Source organism: Sinocyclocheilus rhinocerous, unplaced genomic scaffold (genome assembly GCF_001515625.1).
Source record: "Sinocyclocheilus rhinocerous isolate Xijiao unplaced genomic scaffold, SAMN03320098_v1.1 scaffold1144, whole genome shotgun sequence".
NCBI lineage: Eukaryota > Metazoa > Chordata > Actinopteri > Cypriniformes > Cyprinidae > Sinocyclocheilus > Sinocyclocheilus rhinocerous.
The window spans coordinates 152,063-167,851 of NW_015654501.1; the positions used below are offsets into that span (position 1 = coordinate 152,063).

General features: G+C 33.5%; 2 protein-coding genes across 2 annotated transcripts; one reads left to right on the plus strand and one right to left on the minus strand.

Annotated features, from left to right (window-relative positions):
- Window positions 1–2,269: 2,269 nt before the first annotated feature.
- On the plus strand, window positions 2,270–5,382 carry LOC107717226 (L-threonine 3-dehydrogenase, mitochondrial-like; the record flags this gene model as incomplete). Its single annotated transcript, XM_016523908.1, has 6 exons — window positions 2,270–2,316; window positions 2,575–2,645; window positions 3,580–3,729; window positions 3,814–3,986; window positions 4,234–4,324; window positions 5,243–5,382. Coding segments are annotated over 6 exons (672 nt in total), but the record flags the coding sequence as incomplete, so codon positions are not given.
- A 1,637-nt stretch (window positions 5,383–7,019) lies between these two features.
- Window positions 7,020–13,918, minus strand: cunh8orf74 (chromosome unknown C8orf74 homolog). Its single transcript, XM_016523924.1, has 4 exons — window positions 13,798–13,918; window positions 13,323–13,512; window positions 11,693–12,090; window positions 7,020–7,277 (listed from the first exon to the last, which is right to left on the minus strand). Exons 1-4 carry the CDS (start codon window positions 13,912–13,914, stop codon window positions 7,077–7,079), a joined length of 906 nt encoding a protein of 301 aa, XP_016379410.1. The 5' UTR covers window positions 13,915–13,918; the 3' UTR covers window positions 7,020–7,076.
- Between the last annotated feature and the right edge of the window lie 1,871 nt (window positions 13,919–15,789).

Genomic DNA, 15,789 nt, shown 5'->3' on the forward strand with positions numbered 1-15,789 from the left:
TCCTTGGTTGTCTCCCTATTTATTCTCCTGGTGTCTGCAGTCCTGTGCTGATCCGTTGTTTGTATGTATGTGTACTGTTGGGTCCTGTCCTGTCCTGTCCTGTCCTGCCTTGCCTTGCCTTGCTGTGCTACGGCCTGTGGCCTGCCCTGCCCTGGCCTGTCCTGTCCTGCCTGCCTATTTTCCCCCTTGGGGTAGTTTTTGTTGTTGTTTTGTTTTAATTATTATCATTAAAAGCCCATTTCTTCCTGCATTTGAGTCCTCGCCTCATACCCGCAAACCTGACACTCGTGCTGTGAAAGACACACCGTTTATTCAGTATGCACAAGACATATGGCCACTGACATAAGACTGCTGTACATAAAATATTATTTAAATAATATTTAAATATTGTATATATATTGTTTAATAATGTAATATTTTTATTGCAATTTTTTTCAGCTTTTTTTCTTCTTCTTTTTTTGGGTGTGCCATTAGGTTTTTTTTTTTTTAAATGGTTAGGGTTTTTTTTTAATTAAAATAGCATTATTTTCACTTTTAAAATTCATGAAGTAATGATCATTAATATGCATTTTCTCTTATTTAATATCATTTTATTATAAATAAATATATTATCCAATAATCAGTGTAACAGTTTGGTTCATATTTGGTGTGGTTTTTGTTTCAAGGATGTTACTCTTTTGCAAGTGAGTGGGGAAAGAACGAGGAATGTGACTCATGAAAATTCCCACAAGCCTGATTGGGTGCTAAATGTCATGCAGGTGTGGGAAAAGTCCTTTGGAAGCAAGCCCTACAAGTCTTCCAGCACATCACAGTGACACACAGTCCATGTTCAAGGGTTCACTGAGTTCAACACTTTATATAAGGAAACCCTTTAATGAGAATAGATGTTCAGATTCTGTAGTACTCTTGCTAGTTAATTACAAGACAGAGGAAATTTCCACTGGCTCCTTGTGAAAGACATGGAATTGATTCACTTAGACTAAATAAATATTCTGAGCACAATAACCTCTCTGAGTCTTCTGTCTGAGGAGAGGCTAAAATACTCAGTCATTCATAAAGAAGGTTATTTGTGTTCATTATTGCTCTGGTTTACATTATAATGCTGAATTCAAGTACCAAAGTTTATGTACATATATAGGTCAAGTCCATTACCAGATTATTAACGGTCTATGTAGGAGGCAGGGAAACATCATCTCTGTCATTTGAGTAAGAAATAAAATGCCACATATTCATCATACAAATAGAGCTGAAATAAAGACTAAGTTCACAAGCTATTTATAATGTTGCAAGAAAAAGAAAACCCATTTATATTTATTTTTTATTATTATTTTTATTTTTGTTCTGACAATATATGTTGTTTAAAAAATGGAACTTATGAAATAATTATAATAAACTATGAATACAGATAATATCAAAGCAAGTGAAAAGTATTTTGTGCCATCTTTCTGTAAAATAAATGTCAAAAATCTTCCTTTGACTTTAAATTTTGTATTTTAAATTTTTTTAATGTTATATTAAATTACATTTGAGTGTGTTTAAAAGTTTTGAGGCCAGTATAATAACAAAACGAAGCTAATTTACTAATGTAATCATTGTATACAATGTAAAGTGGGCGTGTCTTGGGTTGACTGACCAATCACAGCAGACAGCGGCTCACGCTCCCTATAGGAGACCTGTAGCTGATGCAATCCTGATGGTCAAAGAAGAACTGATGGTCAGTCCTGTCAAAGACATGTACACCTGATCCTCTGCAACTCCTATGCAGTTGCATAAGTAAGAGCATACAGGTCTTTTACCCGTTTCTTTCCCCTTTTATTCTAGACATTTGGGCGGTGAGTAAATCAATATTCTCTTATCTATGTTGTCAGCACTTTATAGCATAATTTGAATGAATGACGTGATATTCTGCAGGAATGTTTCATTGTAACAGCGAGCCTTTGCTATTCCCGCCGCCGCCGGACTGACACATTGTAACATATTCAGAGTCAGAAGCGATACATGTAGCAACCAGTGTTGGGGAAAGTTACTTTTAAAAGTAATGCATTACAATATTGCGTTACTCCCTACACTTTTGTGATGCACCGTTTATTGTGTAATCCTATTTATAAAGATTGTCTTTTTTATGATGCTTTGAGGCCTAAAGGGATGTTATATAAACCTTTACATGCCATGTTTCCCTGGTTACCACATTCTGAAGCATGGAACGTAGTCTCCATGGCAACACATCACTGATGATGAGATTTAATCATATTTTCTGTCTGTTTTTATTTCAGGAGGTCTGGGTCAGCTGGGAGTAGGGCTCGCCAAACTGCTCAGGTGAGACTGAAGCGCTTTCAGATGATTTTAGAACTTCACACTGAAGACCCCGCCCCCTATGACATTTTAACCAACCAGCTGTCACCATGTGAAAGGCAGACAGGCAGGGGCTGTTTCTGATTGGCTAAAAAAGTGCAGCAACTTTTTGTTTGCTGACTACAGAATCTAGGGTTGTCACAGTAATATCTGTCAAGCTGTAAGGAATTTTTATGCATGACTTTCCAGACATTTTTTTTTGTTTATTTCCCTTTTTTACAGGAAGCAGTTTGGAAAATATAATGTAATTCTGTCTGATATCAGGAAACCGCCAGCTCATGTTTACCAAAGCGGTGAGTGTCAGTATATTCACACAGTGGGCAGCATCCTAGAAACTGAAACATTTCACATTTCTTCTCCAAAAGTGATGTATGTACTGTACATGTACAATTTATTAATAATATATATTGATCTATATTTTGAATTTAAATATATTTTATTTTTAAAATATTTACTAATATATGTCGCTGTAAATGTGAATATTTAAATAAAATGTATAATAAAATAAAATTACAAAAATAAATCATGTTTATAATATATGAACATTGATATACCTCTTTCAGTATTTAAATCTATATATTTTTTTTTTTTGGCACTTAATTGTAAATGTTGACTTCATGTACCTTTATTTATTGAAAAGATATAGTCAGTAAATGCACATTTTAGTCACAATTCTTCTACAAATTTGATATATGCACATGTATGAGTTCATAAATATAAACTGATCTGCATTTTGAATTTAAATATATTTTATTTTTTAAATATATATTAATGTATGTATATGTAAATTAATATTTCATATTTAAAATATATAATAAAATTGGCAAAAATAAATAAAAATGCTTTTAATAAATACAAATATTTATATGCCTGTTTTAAAATCTTTATTTTATTATTTTACATTTTTAATTATTTATATTTATTTTTTGTCATTTACTTAAACAAATGTTTACTTGTTCTATTCACTTGTGGTGTGACATTTTAGTCGTAGGTCTTCTCCAAAAATGTTGTATGTACATGAAACTATGTAGATTAGTTTAAAATTATAGTTATAGATTATATTGATCTATATTTTAAATTTGAATGTATTTTACTTTTAGAATATTTATATACTATTTATATATACACACAATATAAATGTTAATAATTTACATGCATATTATTTATTTTTAATTTAATTTATTTTTATTTTTATATTAATTTTAGACTCTTAAATTTTCACCTCAGGTCCCTTTATATTTTCTGACATTTTGGACTACAAGAACTTGTGTGAGATTGTTGTAAACAACCGCATCTCCTGGTTGATACACTACAGCGCCCTACTGAGTGCAGTCGGAGAGGCCAATGTGTCCCTCGCTCGTGACGTCAACATCACTGGTTAGTCACCGAGGTCAGTCATCTTCAGTCTCTTTTCAGCGGTGAGGTACACTGATGTTTCTTTTCTTGTTTTCTCATTTTTAGGGTTGCACAATGTTCTTGATGTCGCAACAGAACATGGGCTCCGTCTCTTCATCCCCAGCACTATTGGAGCCTTTGGCCCCATGTCCCCTCGTAACCCAAACCCGGATCTGTGCATCCAGCGCCCACGAACCATTTACGAAGTGTCCAAGGTTCACGCTGAGCTAATGGGAGAGGTCGGTATGCTTTTGAGAGAACACCGGCAAATCCTGAACCTTTGTTGGCACTTTAATTTTAGCATTATATTAAATGAAAAAAATGAGAGTACAAGCGTGATATGTACCTGTAGGTAGTAGGAAATACATCTAGTTTCATGAGGTCTTAATGCATATTAATATTTCTAGCTTTGTTTTTCTTTATCACAGTGTATCAGCTTTGTGATGCAATATTCAAGTCTTTACATTTCTGTATTGTGTATTACAGTATTACCATCACAGGTATGGTCTTGACTTCCGCTGTCTCAGATACCCAGGAATCATTTCTGCAGACTCTCAACCCGGTGGAGGAACTACAGGTAAGCTGAAAGAAAATTAAATATATTAGATGAAAAACTTAACTTAAAAAAAAAAAATTATTAAAACTTAAATTAGAGAATGTTGCCGTGTTCTTACTGTAAACTAAAACTATTAAATAAAGTAAATAAAGCTGAAATAAAATAGAAATATTAGAAAACTAAAAATGTTGCCTTGTGTTTTATGGAAACTAAAGCTATTAAAATTTGAATAAAGCTAAAAATATAAGATGAAACACTTAAACTTAGAAAATTAGAAAATGTTGCTGTGTGTTGTTATTGTAAAGTATAAAAAATTAAGCTTAATATCTGAAAATAAAATAAAAGCAGAAAGAAAACAGAAATGTAGCCATGTGTTGTTATTGTAAACTAAAAGTATTCCAAAGTAAAATAAAGCTGAAATAAAATAGAAATATTAGATGAAAATTTTAAAATGTAAAACAAAATGATAAATGTTGCCATGTGTTGTTATTGTAAAATAAGAATATTAAAAATTTACATAAAGCTGAAATAAATTTGATGAAAAACCCAAACTTAAAAAAACTTTAAAGTAAATGTTGCCTTGACAACTAACTGTAATAAAAATAAATAGAAATAGAAATAGAAAAAAACTAATAAAATGACACAATTGAAGCACATAATAAAATGCCTAACACTTCAACTAAAATGAAAACTGAAAATATAAAAATAAAAGCTAATCCAAAATATTAGTAACTACTATAATAGTAAATAATACTAAAATATCTGTGTTAATGCATCTGTGTAAACAAAGATGTATTGCACTCCATTGCAATGTATTCTGGTCATGCAATGCATAATCTTTGGTGGATATGCAATGCAAAAAAAACCATTTAGCAGAATATGTAATTTTATCCCATCTTTATTTATCATTCCAAATAGTTTCTGTATTATTTCTTGTAGCTGACAGCTGGCCAATGGTCTTTGATGACAGCAATGCCCGCAGTGACTGGGGCTGGAAACACAACTATGGTTTGCCAGAGCTGATTCAGACGATGCTCAACTTCACTGGCTCAAACTTCAGAATGCTTCGAGCCAACTGAACACCATCTGCAATCATGTGTCTGAGTTTAGCTGAGATGTTTGGGACCTAATGGAACGGATGGTAATTGGGCTCTGCAGTATACTATGTAACGCACTGAGATTAATGAAGGTCAGACTTTCTTCATTTTTCCATATGTAGCACATATTTGCACACTTTTCCTGGTGAAGTAAACCAAAGATTTACAGCGTTCAGTTATATCATTATTCTCCGCAATCATCTTAATAATTTAATAACCTTCATGATTATATATTTGATATTATTTAAGCCTAAATTTGTTTTGTGGAATCTTTGTTCTGTAGCAATCAGTTTAAAATAATTTAGTTTTTTATCAGTGAATTTACTAAATTCTGAGCTATAGATAATTTTTTTTGCTAGAATAATTTACACTACTGTTCAAACGTTTGGGGTGAGAAAGATTTTTTAATCTTGAAAGAAATGAATTTTATTGTGACACTGAAGACTGGAGTAATGGTGCTGAAAATTCAGCTTTACCATCACAGAAATAAAATACATTTTAAATTATATTACAAAAGAAAATAATTATTTGAAATTGTAATAATATTTGGTCACACTTTATTTTAAGGTCCAATTCTCTGTATTAACAAACAATTAACTATGACTTTTGCCTCAAACTCCTAATTTGCTGTTTATTAATAGTTAATAAGGCAGTTAAGTTTAGGTATTGGGTAGTGTTACGGGGCTGACAAGACGTGAGACGTGCGGATCCATGTTTAATAAGCAACTAGTTAATGGTGAGAATTGGTAGCTATACTAAAGTGTTACCTAATATTTCACATTATTACTGTTTTTAATATATTTTTAACAAATAATTTCAAAAGTATAAAAATCTTACAGACTCCAAACTTTTGAATGGTAGTGGTATTTAAAAGATTTTATGGAAGAAATGCAATATCATAAAACAACAATCCTAAATATGGTGCTATTTCTGAAAGGCATTATTAGCCTCTTTTGGTTTTATTAAAATAACCTAATAACCTCATTATGGTGCTTACGGTGTAGCTGGATTAGATTTTTTTGTACTTGAGGGAACATTTAATCTAATTATAAAGACTTGACAAATGTAACTCCACAATATATATGTATGTATCTTTGATGTTTGGTTTAGTTGTTAATGTAATGCCAGCAAAAGATTATTGAATACATTTTTAAGAATCATTTGAGAATCACTGTCTTCTACATTTGATGCAATCTTAAAGGGATAGTTCTGAGTTCACCCAAAAATGTAAATTATGTCATTATTTACAAACCTGTCTGATTTTCTTGCTTTCTTCAGAAAATAATATATTTTGAAGAACATTAATCCGATTAAACTGTCCTTTTAGGTTGTATAAAACAACCTTGGCTTGATTTTGGCCAGATGAAACTGCACAAACAATTTTAAAAGTAGTGAAACCTCACTGCCAAAATGTTCATATGCTTAATGAAACGCAGTCAGAGCTGCTGCTGGTTTTCTGTGGTCACTGCAAATGTTTAGGAACTCTTTTGGATGTGGGTGTGAATTTCCTAATTTATCACTCCATTTGGTCAACATGAGTGAACTGGGTTTGTAGAAATCAACCGTATTAGCTCTAGTTTTGATGTGGACTCTACACACAACACATACATACAGAGCAGGTATCAATCTTTAATTTTCACAAATATCTCAAAATAGACATTTTATACAACTGTATTTCAATTTCTCTTCTTCTTTGATTTTGTGGGAGTCGCCACACAGTTCTTTCCAGGCAAACCCGGTTGATTTGTACGGTGTCTTTGTACTAGTTGAGACTTCTGGCTCAACAGATCCTCTGTGAGACAAACTTCCTTCATCAGAGACTCCATGATAATCTCTCCCTGCGACTGTAGAAAACTGTGCAGCAATTCTTCAACCTCCTACAGTAGAGAATATGAAACAAAAAGAAGATCCATATCATTCATTTTATTCCCATTGAGTTTCATTAAGCACCAAAAAGAGCTTAATGAAACATTAGTATAATTAGTCGCAATAAAACCCATTTGTTTGCTTTAGCTTGTTTCCCATCAGACAAATATTCACATTGTTTTCCAGTGAGAGAATAGAGAGAAAAAAGCTGGGTCTCTGAAGTATCAGAGAAGCAGCCAGAGACTCACCGCGCCTTCAAAAAAATCCAACTGAAGTGCGTGGACCAAAAAAGGTTACCCAAAGATGAAGAGCTTGAAAAGAGTCCGCACATTCAAACATTAAAGCATCACAAGCGAGATGAGAACGATATATGCAATTTACTGAATAAAACAAGGCCTTGTTTTATTCAGTAAATTGCATATATCGTTCTCATCTCGCTTGTGATGCTTTAATGTTTGAATGTGCGGACTCTTTTCAAGCTCTTCATCTTTGGGTCTCTGAAGTAAAAATCCCATTTATTTTCTCCACAGAGAAATTGATTTTCGGTGATAGCTTATAAACCTTTGGAGGCAGACCTACCACGAGCTCTGAGGCTGTTAAGCGATGATATGTGCTACTGTAGAGGCCACAAGTCTTAGTCCAAGTGTTATTTCAACTAGGACAAATACATCTGGAACCAAAGCTGCTGAAAAAGTGGCCGTGGCTGTTGTGCTCAGCAGGGTTAAATAACAGCGCTGTTGTGTGTTCCTTTAATCCATCTTATCTGGTAACTGCTGACAGCCTTAAGATATTAAGTAAGAAGTGGTCGAGCTGTGGATGTCTTCAGTATGAGGGTGATAACCGTGAGATAATACACAACAGAAATAATCCTCTGTTGCTTGTGTCAGTATGAATTATTACAGCCTTCACATTTCACACTGTGCTACAAAATGGCAAAGTCTGCAAAATACAGTTTTTAGGTCAGTGCTGGTAGCGGTTACGCAGCAGAGCCGCTCGCCAATAGCTTGCAGATTAACTTTGATGGTTTTTGAAAAGGTAACAGTGTGCCACCAGCTACAGGGCAGCTTAGGAGGATCACAATCCTGTTTTATATCAGCGCTGAGCAGGAAGCTACATTTCAGGTTACTGTCCAAACAATCCGCCTACGTACATTTCTTCCTTTTGATGAACACGTCAATGAAACGTTGCTCAAATACAATGCAAACTTATATTCTTATTATAAATCATCAGTATGCAGTGTGTAGTAAGACAAGCATCACTATTACCATTTACTTAACTTTTCAAAGCAATCTTTTTTTTTTTTAAATATCCTATAGACAAACATTGAATGAATTTATAGAGCAATTTCTAGATGCAAGAATTAAACAGTAGATCAGTAAGAAACCTATGAATACGGAAGAGGATTAGGGCCAAGCAATAATAAAAAAATTAAAGTCGTTAAATTTCAAGAAAAAAAAACGTTAAATTTCAAGAAAAAAAGTTGAGATAAAATGTTGAGATTAAACTCGTTACATTTCGAGAATAAAGTCATTATGTTTCGAGAAAAAACTTGTTAAATTTCGAGAAAAAAAGTCGAAATAAAATGTTGAGAATAAACTCATTATATTACGAGAAAAAAGTTGTTAAATTGCGAGAAAAAAAGTCGAGATAAAATGTTGAGAATAAACTCATTAAATTACGAGAAAAAGGTCGTTAAATTTCGAGAAAAAAGTTGAAAATGTTGAGAATAAACTCAGTAAATTACGAGAAAAAAGTCGTTAAACTGTGAGAAAAAGCTAATTAAATTTCGAGAAAAAAGTCGAGAATAAACACACTCGTCTCATGTTCATTTCATCTCGTTGGACAGTGTTATTTAGCGTCAGTGGGGTTGGTTGGAGAGTAATGCATTTCTTCCTTTTCTCATCAAATATCACATCGGAAAAGTGGAAATCAATTGCTTAATGAGTATTTAATAATAATGTATTAATTAGGGGTAGACAGGCTATAGGGAGGGCTTTGTTGTCCCAATAAGGCAGCATCTATTTAATAATTTCAATAAATAAAATCATTTTTAACATAAGAGTAGGTGCGACATCAGTGTGTGAGGCTTCTGGTGTTAGTATCTTTCACAGAAAATAGCTTCAATGTTGCAAAATAAGGTGGATACTGTAAATAACTGATATCTTGTACCTGCATGCTCATCCGGCCTTCATATGGAAGTCTGTTTAAACTGGTCTGCAGTGTTGCCATCATCTGAGCTTCAGCCGTCTCTTTGAGTTCCTTGATTTCAGCTTCTTTTCTGGACTGAGCCAAACTCAGCTCTTTGAGATCCCGCTGATGTTCCCACTCCACAGCATCTGTTCCCTCACTGAGGGGCCGCGGGTGAGGGGGGCTTTCAATCTCGAGCTCGCATCTGATGTGTTTAACACCCGTCTCACCGTTTAAAACCGCCTGATAGAGCCGCTGATGAGGAACGTATGTTTTCACAATATAGTCCAGGAGAGCAGCATGATGGGCAGTGGAGAGACGAGGCTCTATCTGTGATAAATGATCCTTGACGAGGCAAATGACCTCTGATGTCTTCAAACCTAACATGAATATTAAAAGCAGAGATTATCTCAGGTATTAGTTAAAGACTCCAAATGATATTAAACAGATCTTCTTAAGAGTACAGTTATTCTACAGATAATATAATCTACTATCTATCTATCTATCTATCTATAAAAACTAAATCTATCTATCTATCTGTCTGTCTGTCTGTCTATCTATAAAAAACTAAATCTATCTATCTATCTATCTATCTATCTGTCTGTCTATAAAAAACTAAATATATCTATCTATCTATCTATCTGTCTATCTGTCTGTCTGTCTGTCTGAGAAAAAAGTCGAGAATAAACACACTCGTCTCATGTTCATTTCATCTCGTTGGACAGTGTTATTTAGCGTCAGTGGGGTTGGTTGGAGAGTAATGCATTTCTTCCTTTTCTCATCAAATATCACATCGGAAAAGTGGAAATCAATTGCTTAATGAGTATTTAATAATAATGTATTAATTAGGGGTAGACAGGCTATAGGGAGGGCTTTGTTGTCCCAATAAGGCAGCATCTATTTAATAATTTCAATAAATAAAATCATTTTTAACATAAGAGTAGGTGCGACATCAGTGTGTGAGGCTTCTGGTGTTAGTATCTTTCACAGAAAATAGCTTCAATGTTGCAAAATAAGGTGGATACTGTAAATAACTGATATCTTGTACCTGCATGCTCATCCGGCCTTCATATGGAAGTCTGTTTAAACTGGTCTGCAGTGTTGCCATCATCTGAGCTTCAGCCGTCTCTTTGAGTTCCTTGATTTCAGCTTCTTTTCTGGACTGAGCCAAACTCAGCTCTTTGAGATCCCGCTGATGTTCCCACTCCACAGCATCTGTTCCCTCACTGAGGGGCCGCGGGTGAGGGGGGCTTTCAATCTCGAGCTCGCATCTGATGTGTTTAACACCCGTCTCACCGTTTAAAACCGCCTGATAGAGCCGCTGATGAGGAACGTATGTTTTCACAATATAGTCCAGGAGAGCAGCATGATGGGCAGTGGAGAGACGAGGCTCTATCTGTGATAAATGATCCTTGACGAGGCAAATGACCTCTGATGTCTTCAAACCTAACATGAATATTAAAAGCAGAGATTATCTCAGGTATTAGTTAAAGACTCCAAATGATATTAAACAGATCTTCTTAAGAGTACAGTTATTCTACAGATAATATAATCTACTATCTATCTATCTATCTATCTATAAAAACTAAATCTATCTATCTATCTGTCTGTCTGTCTGTCTATCTATAAAAAACTAAATCTATCTATCTATCTATCTATCTATCTGTCTGTCTATAAAAAACTAAATATATCTATCTATCTATCTATCTGTCTATCTGTCTGTCTGTCTGTCTAAACTCATTAAATTACGAGAAAAAGGTCGTTAAATTTCGAGAAAAAAGTTGAAAATGTTGAGAATAAACTCAGTAAATTACGAGAAAAAAGTCGTTAAACTGTGAGAAAAAGCTAATTAAATTTCGAGAAAAAAGTCGAGAATAAACACACTCGTCTCATGTTCATTTCATCTCGTTGGACAGTGTTATTTAGCGTCAGTGGGGTTGGTTGGAGAGTAATGCATTTCTTCCTTTTCTCATCAAATATCACATCGGAAAAGTGGAAATCAATTGCTTAATGAGTATTTAATAATAATGTATTAATTAGGGGTAGACAGGCTATAGGGAGGGCTTTGTTGTCCCAATAAGGCAGCATCTATTTAATAATTTCAATAAATAAAATCATTTTTAACATAAGAGTAGGTGCGACATCAGTGTGTGAGGCTTCTGGTGTTAGTATCTTTCACAGAAAATAGCTTCAATGTTGCAAAATAAGGTGGATACTGTAAATAACTGATATCTTGTACCTGCATGCTCATCCGGCCTTCATATGGAAGTCTGTTTAAACTGGTCTGCAGTGTTGCCATCATCTGAGCTTCAGCCGTCTCTTTGAGTTCCTTGATTTCAGCTTCTTTTCTGGACTGAGCCAAACTCAGCTCTTTGAGATCCCGCTGATGTTCCCACTCCACAGCATCTGTTCCCTCACTGAGGGGCCGCGGGTGAGGGGGGCTTTCAATCTCGAGCTCGCATCTGATGTGTTTAACACCCGTCTCACCGTTTAAAACCGCCTGATAGAGCCGCTGATGAGGAACGTATGTTTTCACAATATAGTCCAGGAGAGCAGCATGATGGGCAGTGGAGAGACGAGGCTCTATCTGTGATAAATGATCCTTGACGAGGCAAATGACCTCTGATGTCTTCAAACCTAACATGAATATTAAAAGCAGAGATTATCTCAGGTATTAGTTAAAGACTCCAAATGATATTAAACAGATCTTCTTAAGAGTACAGTTATTCTACAGATAATATAATCTACTATCTATCTATCTATCTATCTATAAAAACTAAATCTATCTATCTATCTGTCTGTCTGTCTGTCTATCTATAAAAAACTAAATCTATCTATCTATCTATCTATCTATCTGTCTGTCTATAAAAAACTAAATATATCTATCTATCTATCTATCTGTCTATCTGTCTGTCTGTCTGTCTATAAAAACTAAATCTATCTATCTATCTATCTATAAAAAACTAAATCTATTTATCTATCTGTCTGTCTGTCTGTCTATCTGTCTATCTATCTATAAAAACTAAATCTATCTATCTATCTATCTGTCTGTCTGTCTATCTATCTATAAAAAACTAAATATATCTATCTATCTGTCTGTCTGTCTATCTATAAAAAACTAAATCTATCTATCTATCTGTCTGTCTGTCTGTCTGTCTGTCTATAAAAAACTAAATCTATCTATCTATCTATCTATCTAGCTAGCTATCCGTCTGTCTGTCTGTAAAAAAACTAAATCTATCTATCTGTCTGTCTGTCTATAAAAAACTAAATCTATCTATATATCTATCTATCTATCTGTCTGTCTATCTATCTATAAAAACTAAATCTATCTATCTATCTATCTGTCTGTCTGTCTGTCTATCTATCTATAAAAAAACTAAATATATCTATCTGTCTGTCTGTCTATCTATCTATAAAAAACTAAATCTATCTATCTATCTATCTGTCTATCTGTCTAAAATCTAAATCTATGAATTGCAGTCCAGTCACCGAATGATGTTTTTGTGTATATAACCTGGCAAACAGAAAAACCGCCAAGAGTGGCATGTTTTTGTGTATAAATACTCAAATAAAAATTTCTGATTGTATTTAAAGGGTCAACGCAAGCTGTGTGACGCCATCAAACTGAGCACACAGATTTACAGTAACTGCATTTATCCTAATCAGAATAATGAATTCGAAATTTTAGTTATAAATGAAAGTAGTTTGCGTAATATTTAATTTGGTATGAACAACAAAAGATAAAATAACGTGCATAGAATTCTGGGCGTCCCTGTGATCACGTGATAAATAAGTATTAGTAGGTCATCAGAAAGTAACACATTATTGCGACAGCAGCAGGGTCGGACATCGCTGTAATGACCCACCTTTGAGTTTGGGCAGGAGATGTTTACTGATGTTTGCCACCTGTCCTACTGCTGACCACGACAGTCCTCGAGTAACTGCAAACATCACATTCTCATACACAAACTCCTGATGTAAATACTGGCGTTTATCGTCACCATCAAACTCCGTCCAGTGAAAACAGCCGCTCAGACGCTCGATGCCTTCATCTCTCTGAAACAACACATATCACAAGAGCTTCCAGACAACACCTGCCGCGCGTTAATGCGCCTTAAAGCATAAAGCGTAATAAAATTAAATCTTAAAGCGTCCTTCACAGCTAATGATGGATCTAACGTTACTGTATCGTGACTTCAGACGCGTCGTCGAATCTGCTGCGTGCTTCACGCTTCTATCAACAAGTGCGTGTGCAGGTAAAAGCCATTGCTTCTTCACTATATATCTAAATGGTGTTTATTTGTGTGAGAATGCGCTGCAGTCAGAGGTAAAGAGGTTTACCTTCATCCTCGATATCTCCTGTAATGTGTGTGTGGAGGCCATCATGAGACTGACTGTTGTGTTTGTTGCCAGGGAAACCCAGAGGTCTTGATACTGCACACAGTGTTTCTGATGCATGTTGTAGGCCTATGTTCTGTTTTACACACATCAACTTATACTTGGTGTAAACTTTATACATAATGTTGTGATATTAACCTAATATTAGTTCCATAATGTATGATTTCATAATACTGCACCTTTAACCCAATATTTGCTTTTGAAATATTGTGACATTAAAGATCATTTTGTGGTATTAATTCTATGGTTTCATAAAACTGCACTTTTGACCCAATATTTGTCCAAGTCATAACAATATTATGATATTAATGTTAATATTGTATGTATTATAATTGTGCTGTCAAACGATTAATCGCATCCAAAATAAAAGTTTTTGTTTACATAATATATGTTTGTGTATGTGTATATTTATGTATATATAAATACACACAATTACACGTATATATTTAAGAAAAATATGTTTATATATTTATATATAATATAAATTATATGAATATAAATATATATATATGTAAATACATGTAAATATTTTCAAAATATATACGGTATGTGTGTGTTTTTATATATACATAATAAAGATACACAGTACACACACATTATGTAAACAAAAACTTTTATTTTGGATGCGATTATGCCTAATTGTTTGACAGCACTATATTATAATATGTACATATTATTATAATTATTGTATTATAATATATACATACAATACATATTATACTCTTATTAAGAATATTCATAATTTAACATTTCCTTAATATATATGAATATATTTCATTGAAATTAAATTGAAATGTTATATTTTATATCCCTATATATTTACTTGTATTAATAAAATATATTATGAATGTAATATTAAAATTACATACTATTTAAGGATATTATTGTTCTTATTTTTTGTATATTATATATTATGTTATGACATTAAATATATACATATTATTATGATTATTGTATTATAATATTGTATACATACAATATATACATATTATACTATTATTAGGTATAATATTTATAATTTAACATTTCATTAATATATATGAATATATTTCACCGAAATTAAATTGACATTTTATATCCCTATTAGGGCTGTCAATCGATTAAAACTTTTAATCTGATTCACATCCTTTTTCTGTGATTAATCGCGATTAATCGCGATTAATCGCACACTTCGTGAAATTAAGCACAGACAATTGATCTTGTTTCAAATGTTTATTTTGTCATCATTTGCTATATCCGGCAAAGTAAACCAAAAGATTGAAGGGTGATTCTCAAAAATCTATATTTTCTGCAAGCTTTTTTCAAAATAAATTTAGATGTCTTTCCAAAAAAGGACACTTAGAAACTCCAAAAGGACACCAAAGAACCAAATTATATAAGGAGCCCATATAAGCACATATGAAAGAAAAAAAAATCTGAATTTTATAGTATGTGTACAGTGCAACACCAAAGAGATTTTTTACATTTTGGAGAAGCCAAGTTGTGATACCGAACAGGACCACATGGAGATGCCAAAAAAACCCTAAAACAACCGCCTGCTGACTGCATATACCTACTACAGTACACGGATCCATTTAGAATAACTAAACAGCAAAATACACATAAAACATTATCTTGAATGTGTGTGGAAACAACGTGAATGTACGGAAATGTCTGTGCCTGTGCATAAATGCAATGTGCGATCAGTGCGTCAAGAGCACTCATACACAGGGCCGGATTTACGCATAGGCATTCTAGGCACGTGAAGAGATATATAATATTTTGTTATACTATGAGCTATCTACAACAATAAAAGAACCAAAACCTCAGAAGACACTGAGCAAATAAATATAACAAACAATAGGGTAAAAAATGACAAACTATTTCCATGTCTTCCACCTTTTTTGTGTACGGAAATCACACTTTCTCCGGTTCTCTCTCACAGACGCACACACA

Coding starts and splice junctions, on each gene's coding strand:
- cunh8orf74 (XM_016523924.1), bottom strand. CDS start 13,914: ATGCATCAGAAACACTGTGTGCAGTATCAAGACCTCTGGGTTTCCCTG. Junction 12,091..13,322: donor TCTCCTGCCCAAACTCAAAG/GTGGGTCATTAC, acceptor TATTCATGTTAG/GTTTGAAGACATCAGAGGTC. Junction 7,278..11,692: donor AAGGCCGGATGAGCATGCAG/GTACAAGATATC, acceptor TCTCTACTGTAG/GAGGTTGAAGAATTGCTGCA.